Source organism: Herpailurus yagouaroundi, unplaced genomic scaffold (assembly GCF_014898765.1).
Source record: "Herpailurus yagouaroundi ecotype Mexico unplaced genomic scaffold, PumYag 196, whole genome shotgun sequence".
NCBI classification, from domain to species: domain Eukaryota; kingdom Metazoa; phylum Chordata; class Mammalia; order Carnivora; family Felidae; genus Herpailurus; species Herpailurus yagouaroundi.
The window spans coordinates 25,504,933-25,527,361 of NW_024412427.1; the positions used below are offsets into that span (position 1 = coordinate 25,504,933).

The window sequence follows — 22,429 nt, forward strand, 5'->3', positions numbered from 1 at the left end:
TGGGGTCATGTTTAAGTTGGGGAAGAGAGAGATGAAGAAAAAATTATGAAATCTGCAACAAAGTGAGCTTTTGATTTCTAGACAGTATGTAAATGGTAGTAGTGTTTAAAATCCACCCTGGTTAAAGTCTACTTTTCTAGGAACTTCTAGAACAGAAGGGTGAATCCCAGCAGCCCTTCCTTATGGGGTTCTCTGGTTGAAAACAGAAAAATAAAAACATCAATGCCTAGATTCTTTGTTGCAAAAGCACTCAAGTGACAACTAATCCCCACAACTTGAGATCGGAAGCCTTGGGGATCAGCTTCATAAAGCTTGAAGACTTGTCTTGCACCCCAGTGGTTTAGATTTTATGAGACAGTCAGCAGGTGTGGCCATAAGAGGAGACAGAGGAGAGGTTCAGGGAACAACAAAATTTCTTATACTTACAGATCCTAGAGACAACAGGCACATGGCACACCTTGCTGGGCCACGTACGAAAGACATGAGGGTGGTCAGGAGGCAGAAAATGGGAACGAAGGTTGTGCTGTGGCCACAGCCTTTATTGGGGTTTCCTGGGGAAAGACCAGGCAGAGCAGGGTAAACAGTTTAGGATTGAGAGTTTGAAAACTTACAGCAGGCTCCGGGCTTTAGGAGTGGTTACTAGTTTCCCGGCACTGGCCCTGGCCGTAGGATGATTAAGGCAGAGGAATATTGCCTCCTGGGTTGCATTGGCCAAATAGAGTTAAGTGGGACTCTGGATTGGTTAGTTTGCACATCAAGGGTAGGTTCTTGGCCATATCTTTTGCTATCTTTAAGAATTTTCTAACCCAGGAAGGGGTTGTGAGAAGAATTTTTCTAAGATGACAAAACATACAGAAAATTGAAATTATTTACAATTATTTACAATTTATTTACAAAACATACACAAAATTGAAAGTATATACACATAGCCTTCTCCGGAGGGGCTCACAGTCTATGAAAATGCACCTAACTTCATCAGGGATGCCAAATCCAGAAGAAAAAAGTGGTTCTGACCACACCTCGGTGCCAGTGGCAAAGCACTAAAATGTGCCAAAAGTTAAGTGGCCCAGGGACAGGAGAGGACAGTCTTACCAGGACCGTGGGAGCTGTTGGCTGCTAGGAGAAAGCAAAATCCACAAAAGGGCTCAAGTCTTTGAAACTGGGGCTCCAGACTTTAGCAGTTATCTGGGCTTCAGAGAAGCCTGAAAAATATGCAGTGCATCTGTTACGTTACCCTTTCTTCATTTATGCGAGGTTATTTTAGCTCCTCTAGAAATAATTCAGGGCTCCCTTTCGGGAGGGCATTGCAGTACACACCATTAAACCAATACGCCACATCTAATAATTTGCCCGTAGGCAACAATCAGTGGCAAATTTCAGTCTTCATCTCCTAGATGCTTAATTGTGTTCCTACCAGAAGAAATTTGAAAACAGTCAAAAGCGAATTGACTGAATACATTACATACAGGTAAGTAATGTGCAGCCCTTTCAAATGATGTCTTAAGTCATTTAATGTGGGTTGATATGGGAACTAAGAAAGGTTTATAAAACCATACATACAGTGCGATACTAAAAAGGCCACAAAACACAGTAGGATATGGTTTTTACTTAAAATATTATGTGTTTCTGTACATTCATAGAAAAAAATTCTCCATGAACTCTTCTTTGCCTGTCCTTCACATTCCTGCCTTGACCCATAAAACAGGAACTCCTTCCAACTCTGTGGCTTTCTCAGAGGAGGTTTCCAGCTGTGGGGACAACCCTCCAACCTGGATACAGCAGCTTATCTTAACTGGCCATGTCGGCAGCACACAAGTCAGTTAGGGCCATTCTGTCTCAAAACCCTAAAACAGAACCTCCCCCTTTCCTGCCCTCTCAGACCTGCTCTGGCAGGGCCATAGGCTCTATTCTTGCCTCAGACAGGCACAATGAGGCCTCTTTCTGCTTCTAACTTCTCAGTTTACTTTGGATGGATGAAACCAGTCAGGCTCACTCGTGGTCCATTTGCCACAAACTGAATAATGCATAAAGCTGATAACTGATAAGTGTCATCCAGACTCCTGGAGGGGAAGTGGGATGAATGATAGGATTCAGTCAATAAACCCCACCCTGAACCCAGAATGGCCTAAGGTCGTTAGGCCCTAGGAGACATTCAGCAATGCTCAGGAGTCATTTTTGGTTGTTCCAACAGAGATGAAAGTAGGCAGGGAGTTGCTGCTGACATGTAAGGGGGAGTGGGTAGCAGGCCAGAGATGCTGCTACATACCCTATAGTATACAAGGCATCCCTCTGCAATAAAGATTCCTTGGACCCAAAATGTTGGTAGTGCTGATGTTGAGAAACTTTGGTCTTAAGAATATTTATAGACATACTGACAGCAGTTTGTCTTCTATTTTCTTAGTAATAAAGAAAAAAAATAAAAGTTACTTTAAAATTTAAGACAAAGTGGCTATATTAGAATTAGGATTTGTCAAATGAATAAGGAAAAGAAGAAAGAAAATAACATGGCTTCTTAAAAAACGGGGGGGTAGCTGGGTGGTTCAGTCAGCTGAGCATCCGATGTCAGCTCAGGTCATGATCTCACAGTTTGTGGGTTCAAACCCTGGATTGGACTCTGCTGACAATTCAGAGCCTGGAGCCTCCTTTGGATTCTGTGTCTCTATCTCTCTCTACCCCTCCCTGGCTCTCTCTCTCTCTCTCAAAAATGGATAAATATTTTTTAAAAGGGTAGCTAAGACTATGAATTTCTTGGGCAGGGATATCTATGTGTTGTACAACTTTATATTCTGAGCACTTCTATCAGTAGGTGGCAGGCACATGGTAGGTGCTGGGTAATTGTAGGTAGATGGATGGATGAGTGGATGGGTAGATGGATGGATTGAAAGATGGATGGATGGATGGATGGATGGATGGATGGATGGATTGGATCTGCCTCAACATCATCAAGAACACTTAAATATCTCATGGTAATCACTTTATAATATATACTTGTGGCAAATCATCATGTTGTATACCTTAAACAATTTTACATGTCAATTATATCTCAATAAAATTGGAAACGAATAGGAAAAAAAAAAGATAAAGTGCCTGTACCTTGTCAAAAGCTCAGGTATGGCCAATGTTGGTGAGTATTTATTGAAAAAAAGTATAAAATCTGGGTCTCACCAACAGCCCCAGCCCTCTTTGGAAGCCCCTCTATGATGGACATAATAGAGAGGTAGAGAGATTGAACTTAGTACAGTCCAATCATAACTGCATTACTAGGAAAGAAATGTGGTAAGTTGACCCATCCCTAGGGACTTAATAAATTTCATGTTGGCTTATTTTTTTCTCTTCTCACTCAAATGATGTGAATTTTTAGCTACTGATACTGTGGTATGGGTGGTGTAGTGCATGCCAGAAAGCATGTTGTTCTGTTTCCATAGGTTTATTATGTCTGGTCAGTCTTAATTAAAAGACTCCCTTTGTCTTCTCTTTAGGGCTTCTGGACATGGCGCCTGAACTTTATTTTTGGCCCTGAGTATTGATGTTGCTTCCTGTTTTGGTGTCAGATTAATGGCATACAGCATGGGAGCTAAGGCAGCTCTCACCTTCCTTCTTATTCCCTAGGACAATTCTGGACCCACAACAGATCAAGTGCATCACACAAGAGCCAGCAACTCTGACGTGCAAAACTCCCATGTCCTGCCACCTACTGCCTGTTGATATTTTTGACAGTCCTCAATTAGCACAGTACAGTTAACTTCAGCCTGTCATTTGTGTGGGCTAAGCTGTTTGAAAAATCCTGGGGTCAGGAGGGGTCAGCCAGTGGTGGGAGGACCATTTTCCCATAAACAAATGATGGAACCTCTATGTCTGGAAGACACCAGCTGTGGTTTGGTGCCAGGGGCCTTTTGAGGGGATAGAAATGTCAGCCCCTTTCCTCCTTGGCTCCGCAGGCTGTCTCTTCCTGGGACTGATGCTTTTCCATTCCATTATCAGGAGCTCCTGAGGAGGCCTCTGGATCACAAGGATGTCTGCCTCCAGCTTCATGTTATCATTACTAGTGCTAAAGATGTAACATTTACCTCCCAGGTAACTTATTCTTGAGAACATCTAGGAAAGTTGGTTTTGGTTTTAGAATAGTTAATGTTTCACAAAGACCATGTCACCAAAACCACAAGGCCATATCACTGAGAGAATATTTATTCTTAGGGGCATGGGAGGAAAAGCATGCAGATAATATAAAACAAATTTCTATCAAAAAGGTAGAAATGAAAAAGAAAGGGACCAGAAAACTCAGCTTTGTTTTGTATGACTTGAAATTTCTATCTGCTCCCTCAGTAGATTGTTACCCAAACCCTGATATTAGAAAGAAGGCTCTGCCCATTCACATGTAATATCACAGTATATATAGAAATTTGCAAGGAATCTACAAAAAAAAATCTAGAACTAATAAATGAGCTTCTCAAGGTCACAGGATACAAGGTCAACATTTAAAAGCAATCAATCATGCAGGGGCACCTCGTTTGCTCAGTGGGTAGAGCATGTGACTTTTGATCTCAGGGTTGTGAGTTTGAGCCCCATGTTGGAGGCAGAGTTTACTTTTAAAAATAATGATAACATAATAAAAGTCAAAAAAGAAAGATAACCAATCAATCATCTTGTTTTATGCTAGCAATCAACAGTTAGAAATAAAAAAATTAAAAATATGATTTACAATAGCCCCAGAAATGACATAATTCTGTAGGAATCTAAAAAATAGTACAGAATATATATGAGGAAAATTACAAAACATTACTGAAAGAAATCATGGAATATCTAAATAAATAGAGAGAAATACCACATCCATGAATGGGAAGACTCAACATAGTCAAGATGTTAATTTTCCCCCCAAATGATCTAAAGACTTGACTAAATTCCAATCTCAATCCCAGTAGGATTTTCTTTTGTGGATAAAGTAACACTGGCTCTAAAATTCATATGGAAATGCAACTAGAAGAGCCAAAACAATTTTGAAAAATAATAATAAATTTGGAGAAATCATGCTATCTCATTTTAAGATTTATTATAGAGCAATAGTAATGAGAACCATCAAAATTAAAAACATTTGCTCCACAAAAGACACTATTAAAAGAAAGAAAAGAAGGATACAGACTGGGAGAGATATTTGCAATTCATGTATCTGACAAAGAACTTATAACCAGAAAATATAAATAACTCTCAAAACTCAACAGTATGAAAATAAACAATCTAATTTTAAAATGGGCAAAAACTGAATAGGCCTCTCTCCAAAGAAGATGCAAAGATGGTAAATAAGCAAAACATAATTAGCCATTAAGGATTCCAAAATAATACCAGAAGATACTACTATATGTGTACTTGAATGGCAAAAAAAAAAAAAAAAAAAAAAAAAAAAGACAATACCAAGTGTTAATAAAGACACAGAGCTACTGGAACTCTATATATTGCTGTTGGGAATGCAACATAGAATAGCCATTCTGGGAAACTGGTGGTTTTTGGTACAATAAAACATATATTTACCATATTACCCAGCAACCCTATTCCTGGATATTTACTTTAGAGAAATGAAAACCTACAATTCACACAGAAACCTGATTACAAATGTTTTAGCAGCTTTGTTCATAAACTCCTAAAACGGAAATGGCCAAGATATTTTTCAATGGGTGAGTGGGTTAACAAACTGTGAAACCACCATATAATGGAATACTATTCGCACAAAGACTTGGGTAGATGCAACAAGTTGGATAAATCTTAAAGGCACTAAGCTGTGTAAAAGAAGCCAGTCTTGGGGCGCCTGGGTGGCTCAGTCAGTTAAGTGACCGACTCTTATTTTCGGCTCAGGTCATGATCTCACAGTTCATGAGTTCGAGCCTCACATCCGGCTCTGTGCTTACAGTGTGGAGCCTGCTCTGGATTCTCTCTCTGCCCCTCCCTTGCTTGCACACACACAGTCTCTCTCTAAATAAATAAACTTAAATAAATAAAAAAAAAAGCCAGCCTCAAAAGGTTAACATATTATATGATTCTATCTATACTATATCCTTGAAAAGGTAAAATTATGGGAAAAGACACACTAGATTAGTGATTGCTTGGGGGGAGGGTGAGAAATTGTGCCTCTAAAGGAGCAGCATGAGGAAATTTGGGTGGCTATAGGATTGTTTTGTGTCACAATTGTGGTGATGGTTACTTTTATCTTATTTTAAGATTTTCTAAAATTTAAAAGCAGCCTTTGTACAAATATCTAATCATTATGTTATACACTTGAAATGAATACAATATTATATAACCATTATATCTCAATAAAAAAGAATAGACTTTGTGTAACCAAAGGACAGTGTGATCTAAGATAACTTCTGGTGATAAAAATGTTCTATATCTGTGATATGCAGTACTACAGTCACTTATCACATGTGACCAGAAAGCACTTGAACAGCACTTGAAATGTGACTAGTTTGAGACGTTCAATGTTCTATTTTATTAATTATTTTAACTTTAAATAGTCACACATGGCTAGTAGTTACTGCATTGGGCAGTAAAGTTACAAAACACTTGAATTGCTATGTTGTGTTCCAGAGTTTAGCTAACATGTGCAGATGTAGAAAACATGAGAATATCCACAAAGATAAGAAATCCCAAATTCATTATATGTATACTCATTGAGAATGCATTAACTTAGATTTTATAGCAGAATTGTCTTCCTGATTAAGGTTTTCTGAGATTTGGGTTAGTATGCATTTACATTTTTTCATCATACTATATCCAATGAAGTGATGGGCATGAGGGCTATATGGGGGCAGAGGAGAGGAGCAGGAGATAAAACCAGCAGCTTCCTATGTGACAGCAGGAAGCCAATCTACATCCTTTTTTAACTGTTGTAAATAATTCAAAGGAAAATCATTACTTATTGACTTGACTTGGATTAGCCATAATGAGTAACCATGACGCCTCTTGGACTTAGACACTGTACAACCGTCAAACCAGTGTTAAAATAATACTTACAGAGGTACCTGGTGGCTCAGTTGGTTGAGCCTCTGACTTCAGTTCAGGTCATGATCTAATGGCTCGTGAGTTTGAGCCCTGCATCAGGCTCTGTGCTGACAGCTCGGAGCTTGGAGCATGCTTCGGATTCTGTCTCCCTCTCTCTGCCCCTCCCCCACTCACACACTGTCTCTCTTTCTCTCTCAAAAATAAGTAAACATTAAAAGATTTTTTTTAAGTAACACTTACAAAAATACATGGTTCTTCATAATCTAGTCTCTGACCACTCTTTCCACTCTCCACACCCACACACAGAGGGTCTTGTAATTTCCCCACCACACATCTCTGCCCCTTTGCTTTGTCCATCATTCCACATGGAGTCCCCTTTCTACTCTCTTTTTGCCTTGTTTCTATCCATCTTGTACTATTATTGATCTTAATAGTTTGAACTTGAGTCACTGTCATTTAGTTAGCTTGCCTTAAGTGATATGATCCATGACACCATGGTTTTGGTGTGCTAGTTATATTTTTGCCAGCACATACTAGAGCAAATATACTATAATGAAAAATATTTAGTCATTTGTACCCTAAAGTCAACTCGTGTATCACCAGTGCCACACTCAGCCTTTGGGCAATGTGGCTTTCACAGTCAGCTCGAGCATCTACACTTCCAAGAAGTGGGTTATGTACCTCTACTGATCCAGCAGTTAGGCATAAGCCTCTGGTAAGAAAATTAGAAGACTCTTCAGTGGGGAAATTGACTGACACTTGGGAGCCCTCCCACAGAGCAGCTGGACCACTGCCTGATTCCACTGTGACGCCCTTCTGGCATATAAAGCCTCCAGTCATGTCTTAAGTACTTTACTAGAAATAGAGACAGAGAGGGGTGCCTGGGTGGCTCAGCTGGTTAAGTGTCTGACTCTTGGTTTCAACTCGGGTCATGATCTCATGGTCTGTGGGTTCAAGCCCCACCTCAGGCTCTGTGCTGGTAGTGCAGAGGCTATTTGAGATTTTCTCTCTCTCTCTTCTCTCTCTCTGTTTCTCTCTCTCCCTTTTCTCTGCTCCCCTCAGCCCCAGCCACTTGCTCACTCTCTCTCTCAAAATAAATAAATAAATAAACTTAAAAAAAAAAAAAAAAGAAATAGCAACAGAGAGCCAAAGACCACCAAATAGTTGAGGAATGTCTCCTAACATAGAACACGAAACTGAAACAAAGAACTAGGGAAAAAAGAAACACGAAGGTCAAAGCGATAATGTGGAGATCAGAAGAAAATGACAAAAATCCCACTAATTCTTAGATTGAAAAGAGAAGATGTTGCATCCATGAGACAAGATGAGAAAACTATAAAAAATAATGAATGAAATAATAAGAAAGAACTCTAACAAATTTAAAATAAGATGGCTAAAATTTAAAAGAATCAGTAGAAGGCTTGGAAAATAAAGTAGATGAAACCTCTCAGGAAGAACAAATATATACAAAGAGTTTTCATAAAGAGTGATTAAGAGACTCAGGGAATCAATCTAGGAGATCCAAGATCCAAATAATAGTTATTTTGAACACTTAGAGAATGGAGAGGGAAAGAAATGACTAAGGAAATAATAAAAGAAAAACTCCATAATGAAAGAGTGTGCCTTGAGACTGAAAGGGTCCACTGAGTGACCAGTACTGTGAGACTCGTGGAAATAAAGAGAAGATCATAAAAAATATCCCAGAGAGAAAGAGAGAGAGAAAAGGAGGAAAAAAATGTCACTTACAAAAGATGGGAAATGAAATTTGCATTGGACTAGTCACAACAAAACATGTGTTAGAAGACAGTAAAGCAATTGAGTTTTGACCAGGAATTTATATGCAGCCAAATTCCAAATTATTGTAAGAGGGACAATAAAGACATTTCAGACACATCCCTGGACTGAAGGAATAAGTCCCTCCCATGTGCCCTGCCTTAGGAAACCACTAGTGAACCTTCTTACAAAAGGAGGGGGTAAGCCAAGAAAGTGGGAGACATGGGGATCCAAAAAACGAGGAATCCAAAAAGGGAAGCTGCAGGGTGATGGTGAAAAAACTCCAGGATGACAACCATGAGGTAGCCCTAATGACTGCATCAAAACAGGAGAACACAGGGGTTCAGGAGAGAAGACTTCAAAGGAAATAAGTAGAACAAATTATCTGACATGTTTGAGCTTTTGGAAAAGATATCAACAGGTGGGGATTGACAGACCTGATGGAAAAAATTAAGGTAGGACCAAGAAAACTCTGGGAGTGAAAAACAACAATAAAACTAAGCACTGGGTAAAAAAGATAATCACAATACCTACTTGGTTTTGGGGTCAACCATATTTACCAACCATAACAATATAAATAGTGACAATTAATTCAGCCAAAAACTGCAATGTAATTATGAGAATAGGGAGAGAGGAAAAGGGGAGGGAGTGCGCAAAGGTATTGTGTCCTTATTTAACACAGCAGGAAGTCAACACATATGGTCTAAAATGAATACTCCAGAAAGAGTATAAGCAAAAAGAGAGAAATCACAAAAAAAAAAAAAAAAAAAAGAAAAGAAAAGAAAGAAACAGTTGAAAGCAAGTGGGCCTTGGGCAGCAGGAGTTAGGGGTAAGAACTGGTAAGGCCCTTGTTATTTGGGGGCTTATTTAATTTTTAAATTATGTCTATATATTTCACACACACACACATACACACACACACACACACACACACACACACACACATGAAAAAGGGAGAGAGGAATTATGGCTGCCGGGCAGTAGAGCAGAAAGCAAAGATTTAGCTGCTGAGGGGAGCCATAAATTATAGCACAGCCAACTTTCTAAAGGCTCCCTTCTGCACACGATACCCCCAGATGATGTGACAATATTACACAAGGGAAGAGAAGGAAAGCCATGCCCAAGCTCCACCCTCCCTTTTGGGAAATTCTTGGCTCATTTCACAATACTGAGTCTTTGTTTCATGGTGTTTGCAGGACTCTGCCCTTTTGGAGGTGAGATGTTTACTTTCCATGGCCAGAAATTTTCCTACGTCCCTATCCCACCATACACGTGGCTGAGGAATTGCATGAGCTCTAGCATGCCTCCTCCAACACTGTGTGTCAAGTCTTGGCCACAAATTACGTGTAACGTGATGGTGATGGCGCCTTTGGAATGCTTTACAGTCTGTCTCTGTCTTCCATTTTGACCAGTTGAATGGTTCATGATGTAACTAGGGATCTGATTGGTAGGGAGGTGCCAACTTAACTTAGCTACACTTAAATGCCTCTGTGTAACTCTTCCTGTCTCCTTCCTCCTAAGCTCCCATTTATCTTGGTCAAGGAGATCCCCCAACCTCAAAGAGTCCTATAGAAAGCTCACTGTTCCTCGCTTTGCAGCAAAATAGCTATGTTGATACCATGTGCAGCCTTGCTCGTAACTCAGCCCTACTGCTTCCTCCTGCTATTAGACTAACATGTTGCTGGTATTTCCTCTAACTCTTCATTCCCACTGGATTCTTGACAGGGAAACTAAAGTTTTGTCTTGTAAAGCAATCATAAATCAAAAAATAAAGGAGAGCCAGAGAAAAGGCAAAAAGAGAGGAGCCTCACAAACCCATATCTCATTTCCAGGACTTGTTGTTGAGATGTTAGTATTTTACATAATAAGAGGTTTTATGGCTTAAATTCAAGATGTGGGAATGCAGAAGTTAGTATTCCAGTCATGCCTACAGATTTTTCCAGACCTGACAATCAAGAATATGAGCAATTGTTGTGAAGCACAGTCTCCTCATTCAGCATATAAAGGTCAGAGAAATAATCTGCCTTTCTATACTTAGTCTTGGGGAACTGGGTTTTGGGAGCTGCCAGCAGCTTCATAACTTAACTAACAGAACTAAGCCTACATCAACATGACTTTACCATTTGTTCCAGAAAATTCTTGTCTACTAAATAACCTCAGTGTTTGCTCCAGGAGCTTCCTGAACATTTACTTATTTTCAAACAATGGACTACTCAACCAGCCCCTTTTCAGGCCAACAAGTTGCTCTATGGGACAGACCTACTTGTTTATCAGAACATACTTTGCTCTAGAACCTTTACCTTTCTGTGAACTTTGCCCATTTGGAATCCCCACATTGAAAGACCTGCCTTAAACCACTCAAAACCAGATCTAAACCCCTACACACATGTGTTCTGACCTTTCTTTTTGAAGCTACTACTAAGACTTGGTCAAGGTGGTGTTCTCCCTTATTACAGTACGTAATAAACAGCTTTGCTTGATCAGTAGAGTACTGGTGTGGTCTTTTTGGGGAGTTGGCAGTCAACAAATACATGTATTTCAACCACTTTTGTATAGTCACAACCGTTAGCTTGGCAGTCTTGTTCTGTTAACCTGTTTCTATTTCTCTTATTCATTTGTTCATTCATTAAAAAAAAATATTTTTTTAGTTCCACTGTGAGCCAGGGGAGATAAAGAAGCTTGGTTCCTCATGTCATGACGTAAGGAGAAAAGACACTCATCGATGAATTCCACAAATATCAATGACTATAAACTATACTAAGTGCTATAAAGGAAGAGGGTGTGGTGCCAAAGAAACATTTACTAGGCCTACTATGGGAAATCCTCAAAGGATTACCCCACTGGGGCTGAGCTAGGAGGAATGAGTAATCTCCAGGTCTGAAAAAGGAGTCTGAACTGGAGTCTGAAGGACAACTTTGCAGGTTGAAGGAAAAATTCACCCCTGTTAGGTTAGGAATTCATTAACATTCTCTTCAATTCTTTTATCTTCAGGATCAGATAACCATTTGTTTCTTCTGGCTATTTCTCTTTCACAGAAATGAAAAAGAAAGAGAACTATATTTCAAAAGGAAGAACACCAAAAAGAAAAGACAACATATCCATGTTTTTCATTGTTAAACTCCCATTTCCCAAAGGCCCTTTAAACCCCTGGTAAGAAGCAATAATGGTAAAAATGGAAGATCCCAACCTCTCTGAAAAACAGCCTGGTAATTTCTTATACTTATATTCTTATATAAATGTAATGGCGCCTGGGTGGCTCAGTCGGTTAAGTGTCTGACTTCAGCTCAGGTCATGATCTCACTGTTGGTGGGTTTGAATCCCGCATTGGTCTCTATGCTGACAGCTTGGAGCCTGGAGCCTGCTTCAGATTCTGTGTCTCCCTCTCTCTCTGCCCCTCCCCCACTTGCACTCTGTCTCTCTCTGTTTTTTGAAAATAAATAAATGTTAAAATTTTTTTTTAAAATGTAAAATACCATTTAACCCAGGATTTTCACTCCCAGGTATTTACCCAGGAGAAATGAAAACATACACCCTCACTTAAATATGAATATGACTTAAATATGAATATCCTTAGCAGTACTGTTCTTAGTAGCCCTGGACTGAAAAAACCTGGCACTCATCAATAGTAGAATAGATAAATTGTGGTGTATTCATTTAGTGGAATACTATACAGCAGATAAAAATAAGTGATCTACTGCTATATGTAATAACATGGATACATCTCTGAAACACATTTAAAAGTCAGATGCAAATGAGTACATACCATATGATTCCATTTATATGAAATTCTGTAAAAGGCAAAAAAACCCCACACCAATCTGTAGTAACAGAAAACAGATCAGTGATTACTAAGAGCCAGAAGGAAAGGGGGGACTGACTGCAAAGCGGCATTAGAGAAACTTTCAAGGTTATAAAAATGTTTCATATCTTGATTGTGGTGGCAGTTACACAGAAATATGTGTTTTCCAAAATTCATTGAACAGTACATTTGAAATGGGTGTATTTTATAATATATAAATTCTACCTACATGAAATTGACCCCCCTTTTTTTTTTTTAATAAAATGAAGGTGGAAGAAGTTGGTTTCTAAATAAGACTGCTGAACCCTGCTCCAAATTTGATTAAGAGTCAAAGTTTTATGGCAATCTTGCTGCAGGGAAAGGAACTATATATATCAGGCTAATCCAAGGACTTACTTTGGCGGGGGAGGGAGGGACGTTTTATGGGAAAAGAAATGGTTAGTAACTTTTGTTAGACTAGATACCAAGTGAAAGAAACGTCTAATTAAAGGTCTTTAGAGGGGCGCCTGGGTGGCGCAGTCGGTTAAGCGTCCGACTTCAGCCAGGTCACGATCTCGCGGTCCGTGAGTTCGAGCCCCGCGTCAGGCTCTGGGCTGATGGCTCAGAGCCTGGAGCCTGTTTCTGATTCTGTGTCTCCCTCTCTCTCTGCCCCTCCCCTGTTCATGCTCTGTCTCTCTCTGTCCCAAAAATAAATAAAAACGTTGAAAAAAAAATTTAAAGATCTTTAGAATCTTTACTGACAGCTGGGAGTCACCTGGAAGGATAAGTAACTGGTTTCTCAAACGTGATCTTAATCCCATTGGAATGCATCAGAAAATTGCACCTGCACTGATCAGAAATGCCAATTTCTTCTTCTGAGGGGGTTTGTGTATAATAACTCACAAAAAAGTCCAATTCCAGACAAAATTTGGTACAATTTTTTTCTTCCAAATATAAATTCACTAAGAAAAAAAAAAGATGCAAGGAAAACATTTAAAAATGTTAAGTGCTGTGATTATTTCTCAGCGATGGGATTTTAAAGGACTTTAATTTTCTTCCTTGTCTCACTTTTAAGACATTTTCTAGTATATCAAACGTATCACTTTTATAGTTCCAATAATGAGAAGGAAATGCTTTTCACCATCAATGTTTGATTATGAAAAATAAAGTAAGCAATATGAAAGTGCTGGCCTGGGATCCCATGGAGGATAAGCCATGCTTTCTCAATGGCACTAAGCTGAGGAATGAAGCAAGGTTAGGAAGGAAGATGAGGAATTCCTTCCCTAGAGAAGGAAAAATGCCAGGAGATGAGTGGTGCCATGGCCACCATGGCCATCGGGGGAGGAGCAGGGACTGATTTGCTCCTGTCAGTTCTCCTCACATTTTTTGTTCCTGTAGTGGCCAAAGACAGACAGATAACAAAGGTCCACCTGACATACAACAGCTTGCCCTGTGCCCCCGTCCATGAGCTTACGAGCTGGACTGAAACTCCTAATTTTGTAAACATAGACCCAGGATTTGAAGTCTACATAGCTGACCCCTATGATGGGTCAAACTCGTATCTGCATTGAAATACCTATGCCCATTGAAAGAAAAAACAACTTGAAGGAATCTGGAGTAATGTGCTTTTCATCAGGTGTCCTACCTACTGCATCTTCCAAGACCAAATTAGGATGCATCTTTCTAAGTCAGCCAGCTCCTCATGCTGCAGCGTAGGGTATCTGTTGTGGAGATGAGGAAAAGAGAGAACTCAAAGGCAATTTGCAGATTTTGTACATGAGCCACTGAGTAAATGAGAATATCAATTGAAATGGTGAATTCTGGGGGAAGGAGCAGGTTTGGGGGTGGAGATGGGGAGATAGAAACTAAGGGTTCTGTGTTGGGCACATTATGAAATGCTTTATTAGGTGTTACAGTGAACATACCAAGTCAGGAGTTTGGAGTTTAGGTGCAGTTCAGGCTGGAGATTTGGGAGACATGATACTTAAGGCACCAGACAGAATAAAATCATCTATGGGGAAAAAGGGCTGATAACCAAGCACTGGGACCACCAACGTTCAGTGGCCAGGAAAAGAAGAGAAACCATAAAAGGATACTGAGAAGGAAACCAGGGAGGTATGAGGAAAACCAAAAAGCATTAAGTGTCTCAGAATCCAAGTGAAGAAAGTCTTTAATTCTAAATCTTCAACAACTCCAGTTTCTTATCTTTCAACAATCCTTTAAGCAATGGCTGTACTATTTCAGCCCAACAACCTACCACTCCCACACCTAATGAAAAGATATTTACTAAGATTAAGTATTTGGACAGTGGCCCAACATCCTCCCAGCCACCTGTGTGGTTGATTTTTCCTGCTCTTGCCCAGAGAAAGGAGAGCCAAAAACAAGTCCCCTGGATAAGAGATTTATTCTCTGGCCTTTATGATATAAAATGAGCCATCCCCCTTTTAAACCACCATTGACTGCCATGAACTAAGTGTGAGTTTAATAGACATGTTCTCCCAGTGAAAGATAGTTCCAAAGAGCATTCTTCTAGGGGTGTACCAAAAAAAAAAAAAAAAAAAAGCATTTCCTCTTTCCTTGCAGGCTCTGCACTGGTCTTGGTACCAAGAGGTAAACACACACACACACACACACACACACACACACACACACCCAACTCAGAGCATGGATTCAAAACACCGAGCATCTCTTTTTAAATTTTTTTTTTCAACGTTTATTTATTTTTGCGACAGAGAGAGACAGAGCATGAACGGGGGAGGGGCAGAGAGAGAGAGGGAGACACAGAATCGAAAACAGGCTCCAGGCTCTGAGCCATCAGCCCAGAGCCCGACGCGGGGCTCGAACTCACGGACCGCGAGATCGTGACCTGGCTGAAGTCGGACGCTTAACCGACTGCGCCACCCAGGCGCCCCAAAACACCGAGCATCTCAGGAATTGATTTTAGGAGCGGAAGTATCAAAGTTACCACCACCTAGCTCTTACTAAGCCTTAGGCGTTGTAGCTAATCAGTTAGTAACATTGAAAGACTCCTTTTATGGAGGCTTCCCCACCATCAATGAACTCATTCTATATAAATATTTAGCCAGGCAATAAACTGGACAGCCTATATTACTCAACATCAGCCTCAAAAGACCCTCCCGATTTATATACACGGCATCTTGGTGGAGCAATACATTTTACATGCATGACATGGTCAGCGATAAATATACCAGGGTAGGTCAAAGCCTATTTGGTTCTCTGCTTTTAACTGTCTTGGGCTTTGTGTGTTTCTTTAATCAGTTGGATGATTTAGATAAACAACATGTATTAGTCTTTGTAAGTATAACATGCCTTGAACTTTCTCCAGATATTCATTCCCATTCATCATCGTAATAGTTGCTCCCCCTTGGCCATCATTAAGATTAGAAACGTCCTTGAACCATTTAATGATATTCCACAAGACTGGACAGACTTTTCATGCCTTGATGAATTGTGATCACTCAGCTTAGACCAATGAAATCGGATATCCTTTAATGTGCCTGATGACTTTAAGGAGTTTAGGGAAAGCAGTGCTCAGGAATCAAAATGGCTTCACAGAATAACCATTCATTTGAGGGAAGATGCATGATTTAAGTAAAAATTGATTAATGAGTTAATATCTAATCTGATAGCTAACTGTAATACATATTATTTCTCTGTTCATACTGATAAATATGGTTTTATCTACAAGTGTCCATTTATTATAGAACTCACTAGAAGAAGGTATGATACAATTTTTTTAAAGCATAAGTTGGAGTGTTAAACAAGGTTCTTTCAAGTAAAATGACTTTTATATGTTCATACTGCTGATGAGGAAAACAATATAAAGACAAGTCTGGGCTAGAATGTGTTTAACTACCTTGGAGCTGAGAAAGACTAGTTGCCTCTATTTTATGGGCCTTTGCAGCTCCAGATGGTCACCATGGGAATGATGTGGCCCCCCAAATGTCTGTGCGACTTGGCAATTTGTCCCATAAATATCTTTAGTATCCTCACAGATATTTGTATTCCACTAACTCTGAAACCATTGACATCACTATGGTTTAGAGGTGGCTAACAATATTGGTGTATTTAAGTCATCTTTAAGTTCCTCTGCAGGCTATGATCTGAGACAACAGGGTTAAGAACAGGACGTGAGTGTATAATGGAGAGAATACTGTGCTTGGGTCAAAGAACCCTGGCTCTCTCACTGGCAATTTGATAAAATTGCTTACAGGAGCATCAGTTTCTTCCTTTACTCATCAATTATTTATTAAACATCTACAACATGCCAGGTGCTGTTCTTGGGATACACGAGAGAGTGTAACAGAATGTGGGACTCACATTCCATTGCTAGACTTAACCAATATAACTTTCTCTCTCTTCCAGAGTTGTTTTATGGGTCAAATAAGTTATCATAAGCAAAAACATTTTATAATGTGCTTCTCTCCTAGAAGCAAATCCTGAGATAAGAATATGAGTGCAAGGGCTTTATTTGGGAGGTACAGGAAACACTGATAGTGGGGATAGGAGATGAGAAAGGGGAAGACAGCCAATAAAAGATGCATTAGCAAGGCAGTCACCACTGTGGGAAACTGGAAACACCAAAGGGAAATTCTGGGAAATGGTGCAAACACTGGCCCCAGTGATATCCCACTCCAGAGGTAAAGGAGTTGGGGTATTTGTATACCAACTCCTGAGAATCATGAGTTGAGGGCTATTCCAGGAGATGTTAATGCCCTGGTCCTTCTGGCATGCCACAGGCAGAGCTGTCTTCTGTGATTTTGGAGAGAACTCCCAGCACAGAGATACAGAGTATGGTAATTAGAGCATAGCAACTGGAAGTCAGCTGGATCACACTGGAAATGGTAATGGAAATGGAGGAGGATTGTCAGATACAGATGAGTAAAGAATGAACCTATTATCCTCATTACTCTACTGGTCAGATGGGACTGTCTGTCCCCAACCATGTGCCCCAATTTTTAACAACTACCTTCAGGCTAGCTTGTAGTACATTAGTAACTCTTCTTATTAACTAGCTCAATGTGGAAATGGTGCAGACTTAAGTTTCTCAAATTGGAGTTTGTGAGTCCATATAGATGTAGCCTCCATAGAACCCATGAATTCAATGAATTTATAACTTGAGAATTTCTCATTTTGATGATAAACTAAAATGAATTAGTACAAACATATTCAGGGATCACCTTGCAACTAATTCATGCCAGGTAATTTCATTTGCATTTGTATCTGGGGTTGTAGTAATGTTGATGCCAAATGAAGATTATAGGTGGCTGGAAAAGAATAAGTGAGAGAACCAAGTGACGATCAGTAATAAGCTATGCTGAAAACAAAATAGCCTCTGTGGTATTATCTTTACATTCAGGGTTGAGCAGAGGTGGTGCATGGATTAGTCTCTCTATGCACCAACGTTTGCCAGCAGTAAATGTAGTACTAAACCCTCAATTAAGGAATTTTTCATTAAATGGCTATATCACAATTTCCCAGGGTATCTATTAAGTGGATTGGATAGAAAAATAATGGATATGTAGTTAAAAAACAGGTTCATTATCAAAAAAGAAGTATAATGCCAATCATGTTAGCAACTCAAATGATGGCTGTCAAGTTTAAAATCAAAGAATCAAGTCAGCTAGTGAAATACTCAGTTTCCAAATAAAGGCTTCTATCATAAAAATCAGGACTTCTGCTTCTGAAAGATGCAGTAGAGGCATTTTCCCTTATTCCTTCCTACTACTAAGTGCAGTTAAAAACATGGGGCATTATATACAAAACAAACATGAGAAAAGTTGGACAGGTGGAGAAAAGAAGGCAGGCCAGTTTGGGACCACGAGTCCTAAGGAACATGGTCATGAGTTCCCTGAGAGTTCATTTTTGCCTCATCTATCCCAGACTGGTTAGTGGAGGAGCCAGCAACCCAGAAATACCAATGGACACAGACAAAAGAGCCCCAGGAAAAGTCTGCTCTCTCAGGCCAACAGACCAAGAAAGGGCAATCTAGCAGAACAGAAAACTTTTAGACAATAATGGCTCTACTTTCAGCCAAATACCACAGTAAATAAAAAGGCTACAACCCCAGCCCCACCCCCTCCAGTGAAGGTCATAGGGAGAGCCTAGACTTCCATCCTCATTAAGCTGTTACAAGCATCCTAACGCCCCCCCCCCCCCACACCAACTCTTCCAAGTGGTGTCTAAGAAGGCTGAGGGGGAATAGAAACTTTCATCTCTTCCAAGGAGTAAAGAGCCTCTTCCCCCCCTCCCCACAGTGGACAGGATGTCAGCAAAAGGCCTTGTGGGAGCCTGAATTCCCACCTCCACAGGCCTTAATGAGGAGCCACTCCCCTATGGGTATCTAAGCAGCTAAGTGGAGAGTCCAGGCTTCTCTACTTCCATCTGGCAAGTAACAAGGGAGCACCCCCCTTCTCCCACCAAAGTGGCATCAGAGGAGATCTGCTAAAATTTTAAATTTAAGATTTAAGTGAGATCCAGAGACTCATAAAATGATAACCAAAATATCCAGGTTTCAGTGAAATGCCACTCATACCAAGAACCAGGAAGATCTCAACTTGAATGACAAAAGACAGTCAACAGATGCCCAAGATGTTGGAATTATCTGATAAGGAATTTAAAGCAGCCATTATAAAAATGCTTTGACAAGCAATTATGAACATGCTTGACATAAATGAATAAAAAAATAGAAAGCCTCAGCAAAGAAATTTAAGATACAAAGAAAAATCACATGGAAATTTTAGGATGGAAAAACCCAATAACCAAAATAAAATCAAATAATGATTTAAGGTAAAATAATAACAAAACAATGTAATATAGCCATCATATCATTGTTAATATAAACTTTGACTGATTTTGGATATTGTATTCACTTGGAAATCTACCTGGATTTATAATTGTAAAAGAGCTCTACACACAAGAAGTTTATACTTAGTTCTATGTTTGTACGTTTTTAAGTGGCTATAGTTTGAAGTAATATTAATACTAGGAAATTGTGTTTTGTTTTCCTTTAAAAAGGAAACATTTCTTTCCAACAAGAAAACATTTTTTAAATGACATTATAATGTATTATGGGTTAAACTGTGCCTCCCCCACCAAAATTCATATGTTTGTTTGCTTTTTAAAAGTTTATTTATTTTGAGGGGGGGAGGGGCAGAGAGGAGAGAGAGAGTCTCAAGCTGATGGCACACAGCCCAATGCAGGACTTGATCCCACAACCATGAGGTCATGACCTGAGCCAAAATCAAGAGCCGGACTCTTAAGTGACTGAGCCACCCAGGCACCCCATATATGTTTAAGTTCTAACCTTCAGTATCTCAGAATGTGTCTTTTTTGAGACAGGGCCTTTAAAGAGCTAATTAAGGTAACATGAGGTCATATGCGTGGGGCTTAATCCAATATGACTGGTGTCCTTATGAGAAGAGGAGCTTAGGACACAGACATGCACAGAGGAAGGACAATGTCCAAACAAAACAGATAGGGATGGCCATGTAAAGCCAGAGAGAGAGGCCTCAGAAGAAATCAATCCCACCAACAACTGGATCTCAGACTTCTGGCCTCCAGAACTGTGAGGAAAATAAATTTCATAGCCACCCAGGCTGTGGTACTTTGCTATGGCAGCCCAAGCACATAGTAATACATAATGCAATTGGAAATGCAATCATTTAATAGACTTTTAATGATGTGAAAGAATTATTATAAAATGTTTTAGACGTAATACTATGGCTAAGTTATTGTGGTTATGTTAAAAACACCTTAATTTTTAATAATGCAAGTGAAAAATGTTGGGAAACACTGGAAATTATCAACCAGGAAAATGAAGAATTTGCTAGGGTATGGTATTCTTTTCCAGTATTTTTTTTCCTAAATTATATCCTAAATTGTTTTCTATTTTTTAACAACTTATTGAGATATAACTTATATTATCATACAATTCACCCATTTAAAGTATATAGTTCAATGGCTTTTACTACATTCACAGAGTGATGCATTCAGCACCGTAATTAATTTAAGCACATCATTAATTAATCCTCAAGGAAACCCTACACTCCTTATTTATCACCACTTAACTTTCCCTGTCCCTCATCCCTCCCACCTCTAGGAAACTACTAATCTATAGGTTCTGTTTCTAGAGATTTACCTACACTGGGCATTTCAAATAAATGGGATCACACAACATGTAGTCCTTTGTGACTGGCTTCTTTTGTGTAGCATGTTTTCAAAGTTCATTCATGTTGTAGTATTTATCAGTATTGTATTGTTTTTTATTGCCAAATAATATTCCATTATATTACTATAATGTAGTATTATATACTAAATTATATTACTAAAAAGTAGTATTATATACTACATTTTGTTTATCAGTTGGGGAACTTTAGGGTTGTTTCCACTTTGTGGCTATTATGCTGCTATGAACATTCATGTACACGTTTTTGTGTGACATGTTTTCATTTCTCCTGGGTATGTACCTAGGAGGGGAAAAACTCAGTGTTTAACTATTTGAGGAGAGCCTCCTGACTGTCTCAAAGTGTCTGCACCTCGTAGAATAAGTTGAGAAGTGTCTCCTCCTTTTCTGTATTTTGGAAAAATTTGTGTAGAACTGGTAATAATTATTTAAATGTTTGGTAGAATTAACCAGTACAGCCATCTAGTTCTGGACTTGCTTCCTGGGAAGACTTTTGATTACCAACTCAATCTCTTGTTATAAATCTATTTGGATTTTTTAGTTCTTTTTGAGTCAGTTGTGGTGGTCTGTATCTTTCTAAGAATTTGCCTCTACCTCTCCATGGAAAGCACTTTCCAGATGGATCCACATAGCTTACTCGTCACTCATCTTCAACTCTTTGCTTAAATGTTACCTTCTCAATGAGCACCCTCCTTACCACTCTCCCGTCAGCACTCTGCGTCCCCTTTCTGCTTCATTTTTTCCTCTGGAACTCAACCCTTTCTAATCTACCATATAACTGACACATTTGTTTAGAGGTTTGGGGCAGAGGAGCACCATGATGAGACTCCTTCTGCTGCCAAGTGGACTAGTAACTCTGGATGCAGGGAGGCCAGTGAGGACCTTGTTGTAATTTCTCAGGTAAGAGATGATCTGGATGGTAGCAGTGGAGAGGGGGAGAAGTGGTTGGATTTAGGACACATTTTAAAGGAGGGCCAATAGCATTTACTAACAGACTGTTTCTTTTATGCTTTTTTGAATTTAAATTTTAGCTAACATACAGTGTAATATTGGTTTCAGGAGCAGAATTCAATGATTCGTCACTTACATACAACACCTGGTGCTCATCACAAGTACCCTCCTCTTTTTTTTTTTTTTAATTTTTTAAATGTTTATTGAGAGACAGCATGAGCAGGGAAGGGGCAGAGAGAGACGAAGACACAGAATCCGAAGCAGGCTCCAGGCTCTGAGCTGTAAGCACAGAGCCCGACGCGGGGCTCGAACTCAAGAACCACGAGATCATGACCTGAGCTGAAGTCAGATGCTCAACTGACTGAGCCACCCAGGTGCCCCACAAGTGCCCTCCTTAATACCCATCACCCATCTAGCCCATCTCCCACCCAACTTCCTCCATCAACCTTCAGTTTGTTCTCTGTTCTGCAGAGTTTCTTGCAGTTGTAAAATAGGAGAAGAAGTAGATTCAAAGATTTCAGGTTGATGGCCCCCAAAGACCCTTCCCTCTGTATTTATACAGTTATGCAGTCCCCTTTTGAATCTGGGGTGGGCCAGAGGACTTGATTTAATCAATAAATGTGGCAAAAGTAAGGCTGGGCCAGTTCTGACCTAACCTTAAAAAGGCCTGGTAGTTTTTGCTTTTATGCTCCTGGGAACCTTGAGCTGCCATGTCTTATGGGAGAAGCAGC

The 22,429-nt window shown here is 39.7% G+C and overlaps 1 protein-coding gene across 1 annotated transcript in view; it reads right to left on the bottom strand.

Annotated features, from left to right (window-relative positions):
* Positions 1-464: 464 nt before the first annotated feature.
* Positions 465-22,429, bottom strand: part of TASP1 (taspase 1) — a 307,910-nt gene continuing 285,945 nt past the window's right edge. Inside the window, exon 14 of the mRNA XM_040447716.1 lies at positions 465-551. Within this exon, the coding sequence (XP_040303650.1) occupies positions 492-551 (60 nt within the window). The 3' untranslated portion in view covers positions 465-491. The remainder of the gene's footprint in view (positions 552-22,429) is intronic.